General features: G+C 36.9%; 1 protein-coding gene across 4 annotated transcripts in view; it reads left to right on the forward strand.

Annotated features, from left to right (window-relative positions):
- CDC42BPA (CDC42 binding protein kinase alpha) overlaps positions 1–24,232 on the forward strand; it is a 185,428-nt gene that overhangs the window by 123,822 nt on the left and 37,374 nt on the right. For 3 of the 4 annotated variants that reach the window (XM_066178138.1, XM_066178141.1, XM_066178140.1), the window contains 7 exons: positions 3,467–3,572; positions 5,319–5,443; positions 12,281–12,386; positions 12,972–13,120; positions 14,256–14,347; positions 16,935–17,011; positions 18,169–18,216. In XM_066178138.1, the coding sequence (XP_066034235.1) occupies positions 3,467–3,572; positions 5,319–5,443; positions 12,281–12,386; positions 12,972–13,120; positions 14,256–14,347; positions 16,935–17,011; positions 18,169–18,216 (703 nt within the window). The remainder of the gene's footprint in view (positions 1–3,466; positions 3,573–5,318; positions 5,444–12,280; positions 12,387–12,971; positions 13,121–14,255; positions 14,348–16,934; positions 17,012–18,168; positions 18,217–24,232) is intronic. The other variant, XM_066178139.1, reaches the window with a different exon arrangement.

Below are 24,232 nucleotides of genomic sequence, written 5' to 3' on the forward strand. Positions count from 1 at the left end.
ACTGGGTACAAATCCGCAGTGGATGCTGTCATAACCATGTATTTCTGTATGTGTTTCAAGTGTTTGTGTAAGAGAATATTTTAAAGCATGAGCAGAAATGTGTCATGTAACAGGCATCTGACACTTGGCTCCTCGTGGCAAGGGATGCAGCTTCATTTTAAGTCAGGTGTCCAAGCACATGATTAGTGATCGGTGAAGGCCTGATCTTATCTGTCTTTTGTTAAACAAATCTGCAAAATCTCAGGCAAGCCTTAGGACTCCACAAAAAGGCAGAAGTCCACTATTCAAGTTATGCTGTGGTTTGACTTCTGCAATGTAGAAGCGAAGTTTAAGCATTAGGAATGAAGGAATTGCTGTTGCTATTCAATATTTGGTAGTTTTCCTTAGAAGAACATAGATTTTCTGTTTGTGCTTATCCATATTGTTTTTAGCTTTTGTAGTCTGGTATGAAAAGCTTTTTGTGAGTCTTCCAGTAGAGAGGTGTTGAATGTAAGCACTGAAAAGGAAGCACCTGGAGGCTTTGTGCTGAAATAAGTGGAATTATTCCAACAATAGGCTTGGGTGGGTGTGGAGTTGAAGTGTGCTTATACAGTTTGGCAAAAATATTTTAGTAGTCTAAAAATAATCTTCAGTGCATATTTCAAAAAGATCTTGGTATTAGGATATGGTTGTATTACTGTGTAAGATGAGTGAATTACAATAGGTTATTCTAAGCAAGGATCAGTAAGAGCTTTGACAAAATCTGTATGTAGATTTTTGAGTAACTTGCACGTTGGTGGTTTCTGGTTTGCATTTTTTAAATAGATATTTCACTTTGTTTCCTTCAATTTTAAGCTTTCAAACTTCTGCTATTTCAAAAGCATAAGTCTTCAAGGGAGAGATTACCTTCCTGTACAAAATGATTGTGCTTTGCTGAAGTCTCATAAACTGTATGCTATTAAAGTTGGAAGCAGAGGAACACAGTATCAGGCCACTGATCTGTGTAGCATGAGATTCCATTTCTTAGAATTGCCATTAGGAAATATTTCAGAAGAAGATGCAGTGTAAAATAAACCACATTTGTGGAAACTTCTTTTAGGCCTGTCATTTAATGATGGATTTATAAAGCAGAGAGCTTTATAGAACATCATTTGCTGGTTTTAAATTGTGTGATATAAAGAAGCCTGGAGGCTGGTGTTTGTTTCAGGTCTATTTTTCTTGGTTTCAGAGCAGTAAGATAAAATATTTGGGTGCTTTGTACAGATGCAATAAAGAACTGGAATGACAAAGTCATACCATGAAGCAGTATTTCACATTGCTTGTGTGTGGTTTGCTGCAGTTTTACTGATAAAAAGAAATCTGGGTCGTGTATATTTTCTTAACTTGAAAAGGAGACACATAGCTAAATGTTAGATGAGAGAAGAAGTGTGATGGGAGAGGAGGATGCCAGGCTTCAAAACAAAAGCATTAGTTTGATCTTGCTGCCTGTCCAAGGTACACCTATGGAGTCTGTCACAGTTCTCTTGTTTGCTGAGTCACTGTTTGGGTGTGATGGATTATACGCACATTCTCCTCTGTTTCAAATGTATCTTCATTTCTGTATTATACTGTAGCAATCTGACTTACTGGACTAATGACAACCACCAGCTGAATTAAGAATGTAAAATATAGAAAATTACAAATACATTGGGCTCTTTCACTAATCCACAGCGTCCTTAATCCACTGCCATTTATGGCTGCTTTGAGCCCTAAAGCCTTAAAGGAATAGAACAAATACAAAAAAAAAAAAAAAAACCTAAACAAACCCAGGAAAGCTGCATAAAAGAAATTCATTAAAAGTTAGTTTGGTCTTCTGTCTGCAAAATTAGCTTTGAATCTATGCCTTGAAAACAGAAGCAGGACCTGTTGTTAATTCCTATGACATCCAGTGTTCTTTAATCTCTTCCTGCCTTTTCCCTACACTGCTCATCTTATACGTGGAATCTGTTGATCTAGAAACGGAGTGGTGGTGAATTTCAAACTTGGCATTTAAACAGTGAGGCAGTATGTAACTTTACTAGGATGAAGTGTTACATTTCAAAGAACGCCTGGCAACATAGAATTTGACCAGGAGTTTAACATGTACTAGATTTTAAAGAGTGATTGAAGAACTAAATGGATTTCAAATTAAGAGTAGGAAATACAAACCAGCATTCCTCTTAACTGGTTTCACTGTAACCACTGACATTTCTAATTTTTGGAGGGTGTCCTCTCAGTTAGGCAAAGCTGTAGTAGTTCTGCATCTCAGAAAAAGAAACAAGAACGTAATTTATGTTTGCATTGTGTAAAATTCTGATCAGTATCTAGAAAAAAAAAATTGCAGCGCTCAAGACAAGGTTTCCCCTAGATTTTATTTTTACAGAGTTAACCTTTAATACTGGACACTTTTTCAAGTCTTTTCAGACTGGACATTTGGTATTTGCTGAGCGGATATTTTCTATATCTGTGGCATTTGTTGTATAGTTCTATCAACTACTGATGAACTTTGTACCAGTGACCTGAATAATTGATAAAAAGGTGATACAAGATGCAAGGCTAGTGAATCTGAAAGCAGTAGATGCACGGTGGGAGTTACACATCTAAAACATTGCTGTGTACCACTTGAAGGAAATTCCATGGGTTTTTTTGGCAGAGGGCCCTGCAGCTTCGTTTGTTTTCAGGTTCCCACATTCATTGTGCAAGATCAAAGTTGATATTAAGCAGAATCAGCCAGGGGTTCTCATCTACTGAATTACATCCATGGGAGAAGAGGAGATCTGGGGAAAACAGCTACTGTGAGACTTTCTCAGAGAATGGTCCAAACTTGCTGTAGAATCTGGTGATACTAGGAATGCATAAGTTATCCATCCACTTATACTCATAGTGAGTATATGATACCTGTATTAACAGTTCAGATATGACTTCTGTGCTGTTCTACATTGCCCAAAGACTACCCCATATAAGCTTTTCTCTTCAGAGACCCAGCCTCAAGTGCTCTAATTTGGCTTCTGTATGCTCTGGTTTCATGTGTGGTCATTTTTGCCTTTCATTCTGTGTGAAACTTGGAATTATAGAAACGTGTGTTGCAATAATGTTCATGTGAGCTGAGAATGCGCCCTAAGGATTTTACAATGCCGACACATGCTTTGGTCTGCAGGATTACAGCTGCTCATTGTTTCAAGGATACATCTGAAGAATAAAATTTGTGTAAGTGGGTTGATAAACATCAGCTTGGTGGAGCTCTGTTAATTCTGTACTGAAGGATTCTGTACTAACTCTAAAATTGAACAAACTGGCTTGCAGTCCTAAGATGGTGGTATGTTAAACTGCTTAATTTGAATAGGCTGTGCTATTATCAATGTCGCACTTCCCTTCAACGTGTGTGTGCACTGATCTCTTTGTGTTTAAATGAATAATGGGGTGAGTCAGAATAGAAAACTTTCTAATTCTGCTTCACTTTATTTCTTAGCCAAAGTGAAAGAGAGGAATTTGAAACAGAGTTCAAACAAAAGTATGAACGAGAAAAGATTCTGCTGACAGAGGAAAACAAAAAACTTACGAATGAACTTGATAAGGTAAGTGCTGATTAGTTGAGCCCTGAATTTACAACTATTGTATGCTATGTACAAATTGGAAAGTACGGAGCTGCATTGATTATTACTAACTCTTAAATGAAAGCAGAAATTGATGTTACACAAAAATCGGTGATTAATATTAGATATAAAGTATCGACATGCATCTGAATTTGAGAAGGCTTGTGTGTGTATATATATATATATATGCATATGAGTATTTATGTGTGGGAATGGAATTAGATGGTCTTACATTTTGGTAAGATTTATTCTAGACAGCACTGTAAGCCAACAAAAAGGATTATTTCATTGTATGACCCAAATATAAAAATACATTGTTAATGATGTGATTACTTAGAGTACATTTGCATGTCAATCGTTTGAGATACCAGGGCCCCTCCTACCCTTTGAGATTAAGTGTTACTTTGAGATACTAAAAAAATACAAATGATAAGGCATATTAACTGAACTGTGTTGAGCAAGAAATAATTATGATTCGTGCATTTGGATTGTCTCTTTATTGTTCATTTTGACAGGTTATTCAAGTTCATTGTGCATTATCCCAAGTCTTGCTAAACTTGTCTATTCCTTTTGTAATGCATTAAATTTTCTAAAGATATGATGAAAGCACAGTGTTCTTCAAAGTAAGCATGTTTGCATGTCTGTGCTCAAATTACAGTATATTTTCATACTAGTATAAGACAGACAATATATATGCCTATAGGTAGGCTTAGTCCAAGAAAACTAAGAAAGAGCCTTGTCACTTTGATAGTTTGTCTGCTCTCTCCCTCTTCCCCATTACCTTTGTATTTTTCTTGTCAAATGACATATAATAAGTAGGCATATTTAAATTATAAGCCCATTTAAATGATAAATAGGATGTGGAGTTATTCATATTTGGAGTAAAAAGCAAAATAGACTTTAAATTAACCATTCTTTTATCATTTTGAATTGTTAATAAATTTCAGTACTAAAAGAAGCTTTCACCTGAGATTTCATTTTCCTAAGCAGGCCTTCTTCCTATAAAAGCTATCTGGTCTCTGATTCCAATTTGACTTTCTGAATAATTACTTAACATAATGAAGGTTTAGTTCCCAATACCAGCTTGGGTTCGCTGTGGCTTTTGTCTTGCAGAATGTGCCTGTATGAATGGCAGCAATTTGAATGAGAGAGGTTAATTGCTAGGTATAACATATTGTACTTAGAGATGCGCATTTAATTTCAATTTCCCTGTCTACCAGTCAGTCAAACGAAAAATAAGGGAATGTGAGACACCTGGAGAATCTCTGGACTGTCTCATGCCTGTATCTGTTCAGTCTCTCTCTCTCCATGGTTACTAAACAAGGGAGAGGTTCAGCAATCTTACCTGAGCCCTAACAATTTTTATGCCTTTGCTTTGCACTTCCAGTGTAAGTTTTTCTCTACCATACATTCCACATGTATATGGTGCAAAGCAGAAACCTTCTAGGAGTTTTAGAGGTATTTGGAGACTAATTCTCAGAAAACTCATTAAATTGGTAGAGTAAAAATGCTGTTCAAGTCCTTAAAAGTGTTTTTTCAGTACAGCGAAGGTTATACATAAGAAGAGATAGTGGCTTTTATCCTTACATGGTGTTTATTGTGATGGCCAGTACCAATTTCTAAAGCAGATGCAAGGTGTGGGAGAGGGGAACATGTGGTTTTGAGTCTGCACAGAGATGGAGTCACAGCAGTTTATACTTTTAACGAGTTGTTTAAATTCTCCCTCAGCTCACCACCATGTTTGAGAGGCTGAGTATGAATAATCGGCAGCTGGAGGAAGAGATGAGAGACCTGGCTGATAAGAAGGAGTCCGTGGCTCACTGGGAGGCCCAAATCACTGAGATCATCCAGTGGTGAGTGCTCTGCTCTGATGGTATGACAGCAACCCCTCAGTGTGTGGTGGGGCTGGGGCGGAGTTTTTGTCTTTGCACATGGCACTTGGAAGTGCTGAGGTGAAACCTCACGCCTGTCTGGAATTCTGCTGGGGTTTTGGCTGAGATTTTAATAATATACAAATCCAGAAAATTGTGTTCCTCCTTAAGAGTGAAAGTGTCTCACCAAACAGTGCTTTTCAAAGTGCAGGAAAATCGTGGCCATTGGGTGTGGCTTGTGGCTATGGAAGAATGCTGAAAGGAATCATGTGCGGAGCTCATGCCTCCGAGAGGGAGTAAGCCTGGGAAAAGTAGTGGCTGAGTGTTTGTCTCAGCATTAATTTCCTTCATCTGCTTGGCATGTGGCAGAATGAAACAAATACAGTGCAACTTTTATGTGATTTTTTTTTTTTTACAAAGGAGAGTATTTGAGACTACCACAAAGCCAGTCAAGTGATGTTTGTAATGGTACTTCTGCTGAATAATGATGTTATATTTCTAGAGTCTTCTGTCCAATTCTAGTAAATTAAAGAGAAGAAAAAGAGTTGAAACTATTAAGAGAGAAAAGATTGTGTATTCTAAGTTTTTCGTCTATCTTTATTTTTTCTCATCATGTCTATTTGTCTCCCCTCACCTCTCCCCTCACCTTTAGTGGTCCATTGCAGTGTTTCACATCTACAGAACCAGTTTGTCTTCAGACATTTTATTTTACAAATCATCCACTTCTAGGAAGACTTCATCATGATATACTAGTATTTTTCTGTTACTGATTGATTATTCCCTCCCCCTGTTTTTCCTGTCTGGTGTTAGTGAAAAAATCTAATTTGTTGTGTTGAGGCAAAAATGGGAAACATTGTTTTAGGGAAACCTAGTTTGGTATTGTTGTAATGTTAGTTCAGCTTTGTTGTCAAGATATAGAGAAGTTTTGGCTTTTGAACAGAGCCATGTGAATACATAACAAGGCATAAGGGCTGTCCTCTGGGTTTCCAGCGTGTTTTAAGCAATGTTTGTTGCATAAAAGTATGTAATGCTGATCTATTTTATGAAGTCAAATTTGTCTCAAGGCATTGTATTTGTAACAGAAGTCAAAAATTTTAAAGGGTCCGCTTTCCTTTTAAATTTTGTCCCTCATAATGATGATAGTAGTGGACAACCTGAGTCACAAAAATTTAAAAATAAAAATTAATTGGTAATTTAAACAACTTTTAATTTCTGGCCAATTGGAAATATTTACTCAGAAAAAAGATCAAGGTAACAAGTGAGACAAATCTTACTGGTTTAAGGTAGTACCTATCTATCATATTGCACCAAGGTAATCAAACAAAATTTTTCAGAATTTTATGTGAAAACATTCATATAACTTGGCAGTTATAGGAAAAGGCAACTCAAAATTAATTGCGGATTGTTCCACTTAACGCAATGTAAAAATGTACCAGCAACCTTTTAAGACTGTACCCTCTCCTTTACTTTTATGAGAGCATTTAATATTTTAAGATGTGTTACTGATGTGGTTCAGGCAAATGATAAAGCATTTTTCATGTTAGGAATGTCCCTGTAATGTGATCAATGGCTTGGACTTGAGTTTTTTGTTATCTCTGAAGATACTTAGTGAAAAAAGATCATGCAAGACTTAACTTTCTGAATGACAGGCACCATTTTACTGATCCCTTGTGATAATACAATCTTTTCTAAACAGTGCAGAACTAAAAATTAAAGAATTATGTGTAAAGGGGAAAATAGAAATAGTGAGGGCAAACATTACGGGAATTTTAAAAGTCTGGCTTGGTTCCAGTTTTTCATCACTAAACACATCTCAGTTTTCCCTCCATACTTTTCTCTGCTTATGTTAAATTTTTTTCAGCTTTGTGAGGCCTTATCTTAGGTCACATTTTTTCCTTGTTATGTTTAGATTTTTCCATGCGTTACCGAGATAATCTGGTCATGTCCATCTGCTGTTCCTAGAATTCAGCACTGCATACTGAAACTAGGCCCTTCTCTGGGGATCATGGGTGCTAAATGAAGTATTTAAGCGTCTATTATAAACATTTTGGAAGAAAAAACCCCACACCTAATTTTGGAGAAAAACTAGTCTTAATTAATCAGTCACCAGCCAGTGTTTTCCTCAGAAGAACATATAGTTCAAGTCTGTACCTGTCCACATCCTTCAGTGTGACAATGGAATGCCTTGGAGCTGGAAAAGTAGGGGAGAGTTTGTGGGCTTCCTCTTCAAAACTTAATATTACATTAAAATATGTCTTTTGGGTGCATTATTTCTACCTCCTGAAAACTGCCTTGTTTTTTTTGTACCATGATCCAGGAAGGATAGGAGGCAGTAGATGGAATTAGTTACTGGGTTTGTGAAGAGTTTGCTCAGTGGCCTGTAGTAGTTCAAGGGACTTGTTTTTAGCCCTGTTTGGGGTAACACAAGCCCAAGAAGTCCCTAAATTCTTTTTAAGTGCTTTGCCATCTAGAGGTTCCCTCTTAAGAAATCACTTTGAATTCACACTTTAGATGATTAAGATTTGTCACTTTCATCATGATTCCTGGGGCCCTTTTAAATTGCAATTTCTCTCAGATTTTGTAACTTGTGAGTAATTTTAATGGCTTATCACATTCCCTTTAGCCTTTCCCTGCTTTCTTACTCTGCCGTATTGCATCTTTAGGGATAGTGTATGAAAACCTTCTAATCATGCTATTGTTATCTCAAGATTCCATAAATAAGGCAATATTTTAATATAAACACTTGAATCAAACTTTCACTGCAGTTTTTATTGTGGACTCAACAAACCCTCATGGATCATTCAGCCTTAATGGAGCTATTATATTGACGAGTTTATATTAGCCAAATCACTCATCATTCCTTGACAAGAGTAAGAAATATTGAGGCTTTTATAGTCAACTCTAAATTTTCCTATGGGAGATGGGAAGGAGATTAATTGCACTGGAGGTTAATGCAGTCACTTTAAAAAGGAATATTTTAAATAGCTGTGGTACTGTAGTTCTGTGCTGTGCAGAAAGGAGGTCGCTGGAAATCTCGGTAGTGATTCCCAGAGTAGTTGGCAAGAATCTTGAATTGGAAGGGATTAATCTAACCTAGTTGTAGACGTCCCATGAGTAGTACTCTAGAAGTCTGTTGTTCTCACCACTGTTTGAAAAGGAAGCCTACACAACTCGTATCAGATGGATAATTCTGTTTTGTTGAGTGTGTTTATGTGGATGAGCTGAATCCTACCTGTTTTACCTCTAGAATGGATGTTGGGCTTAGATTCACCTGCCCAGAAGCTGTCACAGTTGTTTACCACAATTTTTTGTTAATATTTTCCTTATCAGCCAGATTTTTTGTACTTAATTGATTTCATTGAAAAAAACTCCAACACAAAACCACCACCAAAAGAAGAAAAAAGTACCAACTACCCCCTTCCAACACTTCTTAACTAAATCAAACCCAAAAAGGCCCTGAATTTGGGTTGGGGTTTTTTTGGTTGTTTTAAAATCTGTTTGCTCTCAGAAAATAAAAAGCACACACAAATTGTGAACAAAATATAGCAAAAATTCTATACACATTCAACTGTTAAGAAACTCAAAACATGTAAAATTCTGAGATGGGCTGTGTTTGAGGTAAGAATAGTCAGAAGTTAATTATCTCTAAAACAGAAATTCTGGAGGCAGGGTGAAATTTCAGGGCTTGAGAGCAGAGGAAAGTGTTAAAAATTTTTAGAGGAGTATTTTTAAAAAAAAAAAAAAATTGGAGACACCAGGGGAAAAACTAAAAATGAAGTTGGAGACTTTGAGCATAGTGGTACGACAACAGAAATTCAAAAGCATTGAGAGACTAGAGGAGTCATGACTCAGATTTACTTGGGGCTTTTAAATCAGGTTAAACAGAGCTTGGTGTAAGACCCCAGGACTTTAAGACCTCTTCTGTTGAGCAAAATTCTTTAGTCCTCTGGGTCCGTTTTGTATTGTAAAATATCCTGGGTGGAGATCCAGGGAATCTGACTTCCTGAGCATCCTGACAAACACCATACAGATAGCAACCAGTGGTTATGTGAAGGTTGTCATGATGTTGGCTCCAACCAAAAAGTTAAGTTTAATTTTACAAGAATTTGTACCATATTGCTCTTCTGGGTTCTTTGCATTAAGGAACTAAGCTTGCAAAGGCAATTCTATTGAAAAGAGAACACTTAATCCAAATTTTCAGTAAAGAAAGTGACTGGGTGGAACCTGAAGAACCTTTCTTCCTTAGGGTTCTTGCTGTGCTTTTTAGGGCTCTCTGTCAAAATGAGGATAAGGAGAGCAACATTAGTAAGAGTTAATTTGCCATTCTTGCTCTTTTTTCTTTAATTTTAGTTTTTTAAAGCCAACCAAATGGAACAACCCCAGCAAAACAGTAACAAAAAAGCTCCAAGTGCTCTTGGGTCGAATAATGTTTAATAACCTATGTCATTATTGAGAGAATTTTGCCATCTAGTGGACAACAAAACCACCTCCGTTCCAAACTGTACTGCTTTAATTTGCTGTATTCCAGAGCTTGAGGAGTTCCCTTGAACTCTCTACAGATATTTGTAAAAATTTACTTTATATTTTCATTTTCTAGATTTCTGCTTGTCTGTGGAACATCTCTCTGAGGTTTTTGCATGTGCAGCTTTTCCGCATTTGGAACCTGAGGGTTCCGTGCACCATAAACCAAATAACTGAAGTGTTTCTTCACCTTCCGTCAGGAAGAATCTGTGTGGCATCATAAAATTGGACATAGAAATTGGAACCTTTTTTTTTTTTCTGCAAAGATTCCGTGTGTCATTAAAAATAGAGAAAATTAAATGCTGATTCCCAGATCTCTTTCCCTCCTCATACATCAGGAAAACTTACTCTCACCTTGCGACCCCCACATTCTTTTTATTCGTGCTTAAGCATTTTTTCTTTTTACAGTGTATTTAATTATGCACCCACCACCTCAAAAAGCATCTTTAGCTACTTCTCACATCTTTTGCCCTAAGTTACAAACTAAGTGGTTTGCGTAGGCTCAGATAATCTCTATCTGGTTGTCAAAAAGTGTCATCCAGAATGTTATGGGAAAAGAAGTTGATATGCTGCTTCCGTTGAGTTCTGATGTACCTTGGGAAAAACAGTGACTCATTGATATAAAAACTCTCACTGACTTTAATAGTCAGGACATGTAGGGTTTTCCTAGATTCCTCCCCATCTCTTGAACTAAACCTATTACCAGGAGACAAAAAAGAGAAAGCCCAATAAATGCCCGTGTTTTCATGTTGGGTGTGAGATTTGTGGAAAATGGTTGCTAATTTTACTTTTGGCTCCTCTGTATTACAGTAGTCTGTCTTCCCTAAACAAACCTTAAACTGCACACCCCAAAGTCACCACAAACTGCAGATATTTAGCCTGTGGCTTTCATGGTGTGATCTGGCCCTAAGGCCGCTGTGGGAAAGCTCTTCAGTTCCTCCCTTGCCCCTGACAGTTGAGAGTATGTGTTCCTTGACTTGCTTGCCTCCTGGCAACTATCTATAAATCTGTGTTGAAACTTCTGTTATTAATGGTAAACTTCCAAGTAGCACCATTTCCATGTAACGTGTGTATATGAACCCTGTAGTATCAACCAGAAAAACGTACATTGCCTTATAGGCACGAAGTGGGAAACACTTCCTGCTGGAAGGTCACTGCAAGACAAAATCAACCATCTGGAGAACTCTTATCTCCAGTCCAACAGACTTATGTTTAGAGTTACTTTTAAAGATCAGGAAGCAACGGGTAAGTTAATTCTCATGAAATAGAAAAGCTATTTCCCACTTTCCTATATTTTATTCAAAGCTGTTTGAGGTTCAGTACTTAGAGCATATCCTAAACGTTTCAATGTTTGGAACTGATAGACTTAACTGTGGTCAAGCTGTACTGTTACCCTGCTAGTCTCTGAGGCAGCTCACCATCTTGCATAAGGCTTGGTGTTGCAGAACTGAGGTTGCTCTTCTGTGGGCCAAATGAACATGTTTAGAGCCAGGCATGTAAGGAAATGAGGTGGGAGGGATGGTGGTGGGGTTTTTCCTGTTTGTTTATTTTAGATTTTTAATAAGTTACTTAGTTTCAGTGAGTTAATTTTTTAGCAACTTTCTTTTCTGTGTTAACACCTGAGGCAAAGTGAAGAAAGAACCTTCTGTTGCGATTAATCACAGAAAGTTGTTGCTCTTTCTTTGTAACTGATGATCAAAGAATCTGAAAAACAGTCATGTCTCCTGCTTGTTGTCTTTACGCCCAGAAAACATGTCTGGATCGAAAACAAGCTTGGTGCATGAGAGAGCCTCGTCTGGTTTATGCTGTTTAATAACATTAAAAGTAGACTCTCCCTGTTTAATTAGCACTTCTTGAAGTAACATCATTGTTTAACTGCTAGTTCTCATAGTCAAGTTGGTACAGTAAAGTTAACCATGACTTCCAGTATTATCTGGACAATTGAATCATTAATTATTGGTTATGAATTTTGTCTAAATTTACTCCCTAAAAATAGGTTGAAAAATTTTTTTTCACAATCTCAATTTCAGATATAGGTAGTGATAGGTAGTTCTTCAATTTTCATTCTTTGTCTTAGTGATGCATATTGTTTAATGGAACTCCACAAAGCAGCAAAGAATTAGTTCTGTGTGGTTTCTGTTTGGGCTTTTGTTGTTGTTTTTATCCTTATGTTTTATGACTCTTTTTGTATTCTATATTTATCTGTTTCTAGTTGCTGGCTTGTTGAAGAGACTTCTGTTTTTTCTTTAGATTCTTTGGTTAAAACACACCTTATTTTTTTCTTATGTAATTATTTAGGGTAAGTGATGAAAAAGATGCTCGGGGTTATCTTCAAGCCTTGGCCTCTAAAATGACAGAAGAGTTGGAAGCCCTGAGGAACTCCAGTTTGGGTGCAAGAGCTACAGTAAGACTTTACTTCCATATATCAGAAGGGTTTTTGTTTGAAAAAAACACTGATTTAACAGTTTCAGCTGCAGCAATAATCTATGTGTAGAGTCTATGTTAATTGAAAGTTAAACTTTCCTAAAGCTTCTGAGTAACTGAATACCAAATTTATTGTTTATCAATTAATTGAACACCAATATCTTTATAATGTGATTTTATCTATGTTGTAATTGAAGTATCTAATTCATAATCATATATGAATTTGTTGAAGGAAATTATGCTTTTGTTCATGAAAACCTTCAAGTCTTTCACTTGTGAAGTATGGATGTCCTTCGTAGCTGTCATCTGAATTGAGGCACATCAAAACCAGATTTCACAAAATCTCTTCGCTTTTAAGATCAGCATAAAACATAGAATTTGGTACTTGAATTCAGAAATACTGCTACTAACACTACTCTTAATTTTAGATTATTTTGGAATTAATGAGCTGTTACGTTAAGGACATACTAGACTGAGAAATGTAGTTCTGAAAGTTAGTTACATTCCTCACGTTCAGCTTCCTTTCCTCTTACTCTTTCTACTCCCTTTTTTGATCCTTTCCTAGGACATGCCCTGGAAGATGCGACGCTTTGCAAAGCTGGATATGTCTGCAAGGCTGGAGCTCCAGTCTGCACTGGATGCTGAAATCCGAGCCAAACAGGCTATTCAAGATGAGCTGAACAAAGTCAAAGCTTCCTGTATCTCTACGGAGTGGTAAGACTGAATTGTTCTCATGCAAATTTGCTTTGATACCTCCCAGGAAATGTCATCAAATCATTATTTTATCTACCTTGTCTGTGGAAATTTGATCATGAGTGATATGCCAGTTTCATACACCCAGATGAGAAAAAAACTCAGCATCTCTCTTCATTGTTTGAGCAGCTGAACACTTATGGGGGGAAGTTGTAATCTTGAAGACTTTCAGAGGGAACACTTTCTCTTTAATAATACAATCTCTCCTAGTTGTGATAACAAATCCAAATCCGTAGTTTGGGTTTGTGTCTTAGAATATATTTTTTTTCCATTCTGCTGATAGCTGTACTGTGTTAGCTGACTAAAATCAATTATCGCATAGTGATTTGCACAGTAAGAACTAATAATGCTTAATGGACTATTTTGAATTATTTTATTCCTTCCTTAGACCTCTCTCTTTCTCACTTCTACTTCACCACCCCTACAAGAGAATTTATTCTGAGTTATGTGAATGCTTGAAACAGGGGTTGGTAGAAAGTCATTCCATTTGTAGGTGTCCAGGTTCAGCTCAGAGCACTGGTGTGTTATGCAGCTTTAGGAAAGCAGCAGGACAGAGCTGAGATTCAAGTATGTTATCTGTAAAATGAGAACATCTGGTTCACCTGCCTTGAATGTTTTTCAGGCCAGGTAATGGGATGACAGGCAACCTTGGAAATCCTGTAAGAACAAGAGAACCAGTGTTTGCTTTGACAGGCAAGAATGAGAAATGTGCTCAAATTGCAGAGTAGTGTTACCTCTCAGCTGTGAGTCAGAAAGCACTGGAACAACTAACTGTAAAGGAACTGAGAAAAAAATAGTTCAACTGAATCTATTAGTATCACAGGTATTTAATTAACAAATTTTAATGAAAAACAGGACTTTTTAAAACATAAAAATACAGTCTTTTTTTCTCATTCACAGGATACAAGCTCACACAATTACTTAGAAATTAGAAACATGAAAAACATGAACCTATTAATTAGATAAATGGCTTTTTTCTGTAAACTAAACAAGTCCCAGTGGATTTATTCTGGCATTTGAAAGACATCAGGAGCAAGAGTGACGTGTATCTTGGGTTCTTAATGCTTATATACATTTTTTTTGTGTTCTTTTAAAGTAAATTGCAAGAATCTGAGAAGAAGAACATGGAGCTTTTGGCAGACATCGAAAGGCTGAAAAAGGAGACAGAAGAGCTTAGATCAGAAAAGGGTATGGCAACTGATATCCAAGTAAATAGTGTGTCACATTGGTGGGTGCATCTTATCAATCAAGTGTCACCTTGAAACTAAAATATGTACCAACATGTAAGCACAACACTTGTGTGTCAAGGTGCACCCACAGTAGTTGCATTTGCACTTCTAATACTCGTAACACACCTTAGTTTTGTTGCTGCCTTTGAACCAGTAAGGTGTTATTTGAGTTGAGACTGCATTGTTTTCATTTGGCCTGTATGGTGTATGGTGATTTACTGTCAGAAAAATGTTAGCATATAGCTATATTTCTAACCTTTTCTCCTTTGTGGTGGGTGAAGGTATTTAGGCATCAATACTGACCATAGTGTTGTTCATCTCTGAGTGTTTTGGACCTGTCTACACAGGAGTAGAGAGGGTAAACAACTGCAGAGGAATTCATAGCATTTGTTTGTTTCTGGGATGACTTCATTGATAGGCTTTGCAGCCACATAGAGAGCAGTGTGGTCATGAGTGCTTTGCTGTGGTATTAAGAGTATGTTCTGGGATTACTGTTGCATCTGTCCAACACTGTTTTGCATTGTTGCTGGGAGAAGAGACTCTCTTGGTAATTCTGGAACGAAAAAAATTCACTAAGAGTTGATTAATGCCTTGGCTGATTCTTTGCAGTTTCTGTAGTAGCTCTAATATTTGTGTCTTATGAGTCACATGGGAAGAAGTATTTTTCAGACCAAATGGAATAACCTAATTTCCTGTAGGGAACTGTGTGGACTCCAGATTTTAAATACCCTGGCAACAATTGCTGCCCTGGGATGTCAAATATTCTTCAGCTTTTCCAGCTTAATGGCTGGCTAGTCAATAAAGTATTATAGTTTACATTCATCTCCTATATATAGGCCTCCCATTGCTGATTGACTGGTAAAAATATTTCAGACCTATACAGAACATTAAAAAATGGGGCCAATTAGTAAATAAGACTTAGGGACTTGATACTGTCTCATCTTCATGCTTAGCACTGATACCAGGATTATGCTTCCTCCAAGTGCTTGGAAAGACAAAAATACTTTGTCATGCTTAGTTTTCATTTATATGTTCTTGAACTTCCTTAAATACTATGCATGGTTACTTGACTTCTAAAATCTTCCTTTGTGTTAAATAATGTTATAAATTTATAATTCATATTTTACCCTATGTTTTTTCCAGTGTTTAAAACCTTATTGTTTGGTGAAATAAACATTTACTCTTTGCTGAAAACAAGCAAGCAAAAACAAGTACTGTTCAAGGAAACCTTAGTCACGTTTCTTGACAGAATTATATTAGTAATATTCTATTGCAATTATTCAAAATTATATTAGTAATATTCTACTGCAATTATTCAAATAGTCTGATAAAAATACACCTTAATCTGAATCATTACCATCTTTGATTTGGATTTCCCTTAAAAGAAGGAATGCATTGCTGTTTGAATTACGAACTGCATAGAAGATTTAAATGTAGTCAAGGTACAGTGATAGAGTAACTTGCAGTGTGTGGAAGCTGATTTCTAGGAAGGGGTTGTTTAGATTGGCATCTAATCCTTTCCCTTTTATAAATATATTCCAGAAATTTAGGCAGGTGGGGAAAAGTTTTCTGAGAGTATTCTGTAAAGTTGTTGGTAATTTGAAATCCAGTTTTAGTATTTTACTGTGATTTCAGTGTATTTATATTTTAAAGAGGAAGGGATTCTTTGTGACTTCATTCACTGTGGGTTATATTTAGAACATATAGGGTGATATGCTAATTAGAGCAGGACTCTGATGTTTTTAAAAAGAAATAGGTAACTTCTGATAGTATCATTTTGAGATGCACACAGTGCTGCAGGCTCTGGTCATAGTAAATAGATATGAGTATGTGCATATAATGTGTTTATAACGTTGAGAAGAATAGAGTTTGTACGTATCTGTGAAGTACAAACACCCACACAAAAGCTTGAATTAGAAAAGAAGAAATAAAAAATACCAATTGCAGCAAGTTAAAGTAAGAGCAAATGTGTGTCAGCCTCTGCAGCTCCAGGGATGCAGCGTTCCTGCTCCGCTGGCTGGCTGAGCATCCCTTAAATGGTGTGGTGTGACAGAAATACCTGAAGCTTCACCCAGGATTGTGTTACTGCTGGGCACTCAGCAGGAAGAGATGGAGGCAGGCACAGAGCATGGCTCAAGGAACTCATCTTTTTGGAAGTGCTGTGTTTTTGTTGGCTCCAGCTGTCCTGCCACAGTTGGGACATCCCCTGTGTCACCAGAGCAGGGGTGACACCTGCTGCATTAGTGTGGGGTGCAGATGGACATGAGCACCTTAGAAAGCAGTGCCCTCTGCATAACAAACATGGACACAGAGCGTGTTTCCACATGGAATTCACACCACACACATCCTAGCTTGGGAAAGATTGATTAAACACATGCTTGTCCATTTAAAAAAAAATTAACACTGGAAAATAAACCAAATGTGCAGCTTATTTCAAAACATGTAAGTGTTTCAGGTGGACACTCAAAACTGATTCAGCAAGGAAAAGGTCCTCCATGAGAAGGTCATTTTTTTCTGTAGCTTAAAAACCTGCTGCTGTTTTCTAGGTGTAAAGCACCAAGACTCACAGAATTCTTTCTTGGCATTTTTGAATGCGCCTACCTCTGCTCTGGATCAATTTGAAGTAAGTGCACAACTGTTCTAACTCTGTTAGTCATTGGAACTACTGTTGTGTGCAGGTTCTGTGCATATTTGCTGAAAGTTTGCTCCTGTATTTTAATTGTATTGCACCAATAATATTTGTGTATAATTATATCTGAAGATTGTTTTTCATTAACAGTGCTGGCTGTCTTCTCTCGAATGCTTGTAATCACAGTGAATTCTCTCTCAAATCTTGAATGCAGAAATTTGCCTGATTTTGCAGTGAACATGAGAAGCGTAGTTGTTCAAATGGCTTTTCTTTGTATTCAGTAAAATGCTAAGTAACGCAGGTAGTGGTTTGGTAAAATCAAGACAATACTAAATCATCCTTGATTGTATCCCATGAAGTCATTGTTACTGTTTATGAGGTTGTTTTCATCATCTGTTCATTTTGCACAGATCTGTAAAATCCAGATAATTGCTATTCATCTCCTCTCCACAGATCTTTTTATTTAAAAAATGAATCTGTTTAAGACCATTGTCACTTCTAGACAAAAGGCCAGAATAGGTAGAAAGCCTGGCAGGAAAAAATTGAAACAATACTATGCATTTATTATCTCCTTTTCTAGTCAACAGTAAGGAAAGCATCATCTTTCTTTTAAAAGAACAGCTGAGGTGAAATATTGGTCAAACTGAATTCAGGGGATACAGGGCACCACCTTTACAGTTAGACAGTAATCTAAAGTTTGCCCATTTTTTCCTGATACAAATACAGGACCATCACATTGAGCTATGAAAGAGCATAATCCCTGCTGTTACTGATGTTCCAAATTTCTCTTTTTTTTTCATTATGTATTCACTAATTTGTTGTTCTCTTGAAGTTCTCACAATTAACATAGTTTATAAATTTCCTTTGTAATAATTTATCTTATAAATTACTTTCAGTGTAAGAATCGTGTTGAGAGTATAGCAATAATACTTTATTGAGTAAATGCTGGAAAAACACTGGCTTCTTTACAGATAGTACTTAATTAATTGTCTGTGAAAGGCAATTAATGAAAACTGACTGAGGCAACTATTACTGCCACTGGTTATTTACAGTTCTTTATTTTTGCACTTTTATTTATATTGAACAGTTTTCTTCATCCTTTTCTTTCTCTCTCTCTCTCTCTTTTTTTACTGCTGTTTTCATTAAAATAGGATTCCTTTTCCTCCTCTTCATCCTCATTGATTGATTTTATGGATGACGTAAGTCTGACTTTCAACCCAGTAAATCCTTCAATAACAAATCAGTTGATTGATTTGGAATATTCAAACATTAATGCAGTCAACTTAAAAAATCTGCAAGTGCAGTAGAGAACAAAGTATTTCTCTAATGGCACCCTTACACCTATTTATACAGATAGGTGTTTTGTTTTGAAATAAATGCTTTTCTTTGAATGCAGGTGAAGAATTCATTATTGCTAAAAGTTTTTCTGATGGGGAAAAGCTGCTTTTGGGCCTTGTCTGTTGATATGGCCTGTGAAAAGCAGTTCTAAAATCATGAGCACATTTATGTATTTAATTCTTTTGCTTCATCTTATTCCTTTATCATGAGTTGTTTCCATAAGTTTTTTATTCACTTCTCTTAAAATGTTTCCCTTGCAGACAGTTAATTTCTGTTTGCTCAAATAAAATATTTTCTCTTTTTTATCCTGCATTGTGACATGTCATTTTCATTATGACTGAAGTGAACTTAGTACTTTTTATTGCTATTTGAGATGCAGGTTTTCTGTCAGGACTTTGTTTAAATATTCCCACTAGTTAATTGCATACTAAGGGAATTGAGTTAAAAACTGAAAATTGACTGCATTATATTTCTTCCAAATTGAAGTAGTAGGCCCATAAAGGTAATTATTAATAAAATTTTTGAAATCCGGGTGTATAGGGCCCCATCCATTACAGCTCTGTAGGAATAATTGTGTGTGTGTGTGTCTGTGTGTGCTCGTAGTTGTGTTTATACATATTATACATACATACATTCACACATATTTATACATATGTGTTTAACACAGTGTAATCTTATTGGCATTGAAATTAGATAAAATTAATAGTGTTTGAGAAATATCTGCTGTGAAGGGTGTAGCAAAAGGGATGAGGTATATGGGCCTTTTCTGCTGCTTTCATTTCCTTTTATATATTCTGAAAAAATGCTTTCCTTCTGGATGTTTTCTCTGTAAGTCAGATTTATACCCCAGACAAAATATGAAGGTTCATTTGTGTTGTCATAGTAGAAGGCACTTACCTGCTTTTTTGTATAGCATACAGAAAGCTTCTGGCTTGCTGGTGCTGTTGGAATTTTTTTACCCACACACTCAAAAAAAAAGAAGGCAAAAAAAAAAAGAAGAAGAAGAAAAAAGATACCATTTCCTGTCATGTAAATCCACAAAAAATGAATAATATTTATCTTCTTTATCTGGATTTAGAAAAATATGTTCTATGTTACCTGAATATTAGGAATGCCTAGTTTGTATCAGCAGGTTCTTGAACAGAAATTTATCTTTTATAATATCTAAAACATTCCCCTAAAATCTATTAAAAGAGAAATAAAGGACATATTGGCAGTTGCTGAAAATGTTCTATTTTGCAAGGGGAAGCTTCAGAAATGGATATTTTCCTGGTTGCTGTCTAGTTAATTTTGAAGACTTAAGTACTTTATTCTGTATTTATTGTTGCTTGGGTTTTTTTGTTTGTTCTTTTTTCTTTTTTAAAGAAGGCAGCATTTTTTTCCACAAGCATTTTGACAAAATTTTATTTTTCTTCATGCAAGTGAGTAATTTTCAACTGCTGGCATAGATCCTTTAATAGCAATTCTTCTTGATTGGTCCACCCTGACCAAATCTTTGCAGATACCTATCTTTTAGTCTTGGGTAGAGTTTCGGGTATTAATATTTATATTGTTACATGTAGTTAGCTTCCTGCACATGGATTCAAATTTCCCCTGTTCCATCTTCAATTTGAGTCCAACAAGAGTGGTTTTTTTCTCAGTTGCACTGGGCGAAAGTGCATCTCTGGGCTGGACTGGCCAGGGGCTCATGTCTCTAACACCAAGGCAGAATTCTCTCTCATCTGACAAAACTGCAGAAAAAGAAAGAATTGACTGCTCAAAGATGGGAAGAGCACCTTGCAGAAAACACAAGACGTTCTGTCTTTGTTAGAAATAGAGATAAAGCTGTTCTCTGTGTTAGTAGATGAAAAGTAATATAATTCATTGTGTTGTGAAAGTCAGTTCTGCATCTTTGATTTATTGGACAATCACTTGATTCATTCACAGCTTAATTTATAGTCCAAATTATCTAAATGAATGGTTATTTATGATTTAGCTCATTGAGTTGGTTTAGTATCTATATATTAGATGGACTTAAAATAAGGGTATTAAAGCTCCCTGCCCACTGGATGTGACCTCCATTCCCTTCCCAATGACTCTTGTTGGCAGCAGTTACCTTGAAGGGCAGCGTTTCTTGCAGCATCTCCAGAAGAAATAACTTCTCAGTCAAACCTGAGAAATGTGAGGGTTCATTGGGTTCTTTGTATTAAGACCAAGGAAGAATCAGAAGTCTTCAGGTCAGGCTCATGCAGTGCTGCAATATTGCTTGGGGTTCAGGTAAGCCTCTCTTGTAATCAAAAACCCCAAGTAAATATTTCTAATGGCCTGGATTGTTTCTTCAGAGTGTGTGCCTCATTAAGGAAGGTCAGAGAGCATGTAAAATAATGTGCAGATGCAGTTGCAAGGCATTCCTTGCAGGATCTCTGAAGTCTGTTTAGCTCACAGATGTGCACACAGCACTGGCCTTCCTAGGGTGGATATGTCTTGTCTGTCTGCCATCCGAGTGACATAACTATTTATAGCACTCTCTAAATGACTGGAGTTGATTGTAATTTTTCGGATGAGGAAAACAGTAGTTTTGCAATTTCTGCTGGGGAGAAAGAAAAATAGATGTCCTATTGCCTCTGTAGCCTGCAGATGCTGAGGAGAAAGTGGTAGCTCACTACTCAGATGAGTAGCACTCGCCGTTGATTCCTGTCTTGAAAAGACGCTGGGTCAGGTTGGCAGAACTGGTGCCTAAATCCTCATAACTGTGACAGCCGACACATTCAGAAACAATCCTTGTATGTCCTCTGCACACAGGGGAGCAGGAATGTGTTTCAGTCCCTGAATTCCAATCTTGCTGGGGAGGGAAATCACCCCCAGTGACTCTTAAGAGATTAAACCCTTGCTGCTGTTTCTCCTGTGCGTTGCAGGCTGTCTCATTAAAACTGTCTAGGTGTTGTCTCCTGTGTTCAATAGAAGTGTCTGACAATGGAAGTGTTGGGTTTTGTTTCTTTGCCAGGTGGATCTTTGTATCCCACTAGCTGTGAGAAGCAATTAACTTGTTTTATTTAAGGGTGAATTTGTGATTATTTCATAACAATAAAGTGGAATCCCATTTTCCCTTGACAAAATTATTTTTCCCCACACACTCAAAAATAGTATTTCTTGCCCTGTTGCTAGCATATTAGAAATTAGAAATAGATTTCTTAAGTCCTCCTGCAGTCTCTCCTCACGTGCAGTCCCCATGGGCTTTGGCTAGACTAAACAAATCTGAACTCTGTAAGTAGCCACGGAATAAATGGTGTTCTAAATTCTTATTACTGAGCAGAGTAAGTCATAGTTGTATGTGGTGAGAGCCTTGACTTTACCTGTGCTTTCATAATAAAGTTGAGTAAATCTGGTTCATATTGATACTTTAAATTCGACATGTTGTGCCTCCAACAGATGACTTCATTCATCTTGTTCAAAGCACAGAGAGGCCATCTGCAGATTAATGGTGCAGTGTAGTCTGCAGTTTCGCTGCTATTGTACAGTGTAAGACTATGGACTTGGAATAGCTGTTCCTTTTTTTTTTTTTTAATGTTTCTTCCTTCTTGTTGGCCCAGAATAGCTTGTAACAATACTTGTAACAATGAACATGTTTGTGTGTGTCTAAACACTACCTCTGGAGATACAGTGAGGAATTCTGAGGTGATGTATGTGTCACTGTTTGGTTTTGTAACATATTCTCCTCCTTTCTTTGTTAAAGCACTCTCCTTCCTGTATTCCAGCTAACAAAGGCAGACGTGTAAGAGGCTGTCTTACTCTATGTGGCCCTTTATTTTTTGCCTGTTGTATCCATGCCTATGTTTAAGCCTATGTTTAATGTATGGATTGTATATTTACTTCACTGCATGTCTTGTGCTGCTGCTGCTGCTGTTTGCTGCTGCTGCTGCTGTGCTTTTTGTTGTTTTACAGCCATGGGCTCAAAGCTTTTGGACTATTTCATTTGGAAATCCTATGAGCAGAATACCACAGTAACTGGAGAAGGTGCTTTGGGTGCTTTCTCATTTCAATTAACCCTATGAGCAGAATATCTCTGAAACTGGAGAGGATGCTTTGGGTACTTTCTCATTTTAATGTGAAAGTTCTGTGTGGAAGCTGATCAGGCAGATGCAGGCTGGGAAGATGAGCAAACATCAGATGAGGGCCTGTTTGTTTCCTTGCCCTTAGCAGAGGGCATGTGTTAAGTCATGGGAATTGCCCATAGAAGGTCAAAGTTTGGCATTTGGGAGGCACATCACAGCAAATGATATAAAATATCACAGTATGAAGATAAATAAACATGAAGTGGGGAATTGAGCAAATGGAGCATCGAGGAGGATAGGAAAAATTCATACAAAGAAAACAGAGATGGCTGTGTTGTAGCTGGTCAAGCTGGAAAAGTCTATGGTGTTTCAAAAATCAATGTGGGTTTTTAAATACATCTTTACCCATGTTGTGAAAGCAGACGCAGTGAGGATCAATTCCTGTCAGTTATGCTATGTCCATTTTAATCTCATACTTCCACTTTTGTTTCTTTTATACAGATATGATGGAAGGGATAAGTAAGTGTACAGAGCATTTCTGTTGAATGTTCAATAAATAAGCAGTAATGCCCAACAGCTCTAATGATGTCCTTATCTATGCAGTTCAAAGCACACTGCTGAGTCTCTCAGGCAAACTTTACAGTAACTGGTTGTTTTTGTTGGTGGTGCCTCCAGTTCAGAAGTTCTCTCTGCTCCAGATGTGTTTATACACTGGCCAGCTTTGGCTCAGACCTGCACAGCCCTGTGAAGACAACAAAGCTGTTACGGTTTGGTAGGAAATAGTGAAATCTGCTTTGGGTAGTCCAGTGGATTAGTTTAAAACCAGTTTGAAAGGTGCTAACATGGTCTCTGTAAACTGTTGACCATAGTTGAGTCAGGTTGCTTTTGTACTTAGTTCTTCTCATTAAAGCCAGGAACCCAAGATCACTGCAGCAATACAGCTTAAGGTCCTTGTTTCTGCACTGAAGGTGGTGATTAAATTCCCTTCTGCAGTGGTGGATCAGGTTGTATGTGGTTTGTGGGCTTTTTATGTTTGTAAGTAAAGTGAAAATGCATTTGTTACTGTTTCAGCAGTTGTCTTCAACCACAGAGGCTTTGTAGCACATTCCAGAAAGGTTCCATCACTGATATCAGGCGTGTACTACATTTTTTCATAGACACCATGAAAATTCTTTGGTATGCAGATGCTGCTTTGAAAGGAAAAGCTCTTGGAGTATCCGGAAACATTTATGAAATGGTAGATTAGATCTCTGAGTTTAACAGAGATGTTAAAGGAGAAGAGGAGTGTCTGTTTCTTGCTATGAAAAATTTACCTGTACTTACTCATTGGGCTTATTTTTTAGTAACATTTTTAAGGAGGAGGTAGAATTGTTGAAGGTTAAACAGTCTTTGGATGGACTCCAAGTTATCACATGTTTAGACTGGATTAAAAAGAAGTTTAAAATAATTGAAACATGTTGCATTTGAGGATTTACTACTTAGGGCATCAGTGTTTCTAATACTGGGTAAAGCTTTCAATTATTATTTGCTTCTGATAAATCTGAGCACAAAATGTTTGCTTTACTGCTACTTTTTGCCTCAATGCTTGAAACACGTGATATATGTGTAGTAAACAGGTGTATCCCAGTGTGAGAATATCCTATTTTCATTTCAGAAATGCTTGCAGGCATGGTAATATGCCTAAGTTGATTAAATTGATGACCATTCACCACCAGATAATTTTTTGGAAGGGTATGGGAAAAATAGAAGCCATCAAACTTAACTCACTATTATATATATATATATATAAAATTAGCAACTGCACCTGTTCGCTACTGTGACTGAGCTCCTGAAGAACAGGACTGTG

The sequence above is a fragment of the Chamaea fasciata genome, unplaced genomic scaffold, assembly GCF_029207755.1.
Source record: "Chamaea fasciata isolate MVZ Bird 193981 ecotype frontalis unplaced genomic scaffold, bChaFas1.0.hap1 SCAF_3, whole genome shotgun sequence".
In the NCBI taxonomy this organism is placed as follows: domain Eukaryota; kingdom Metazoa; phylum Chordata; class Aves; order Passeriformes; family Sylviidae; genus Chamaea; species Chamaea fasciata.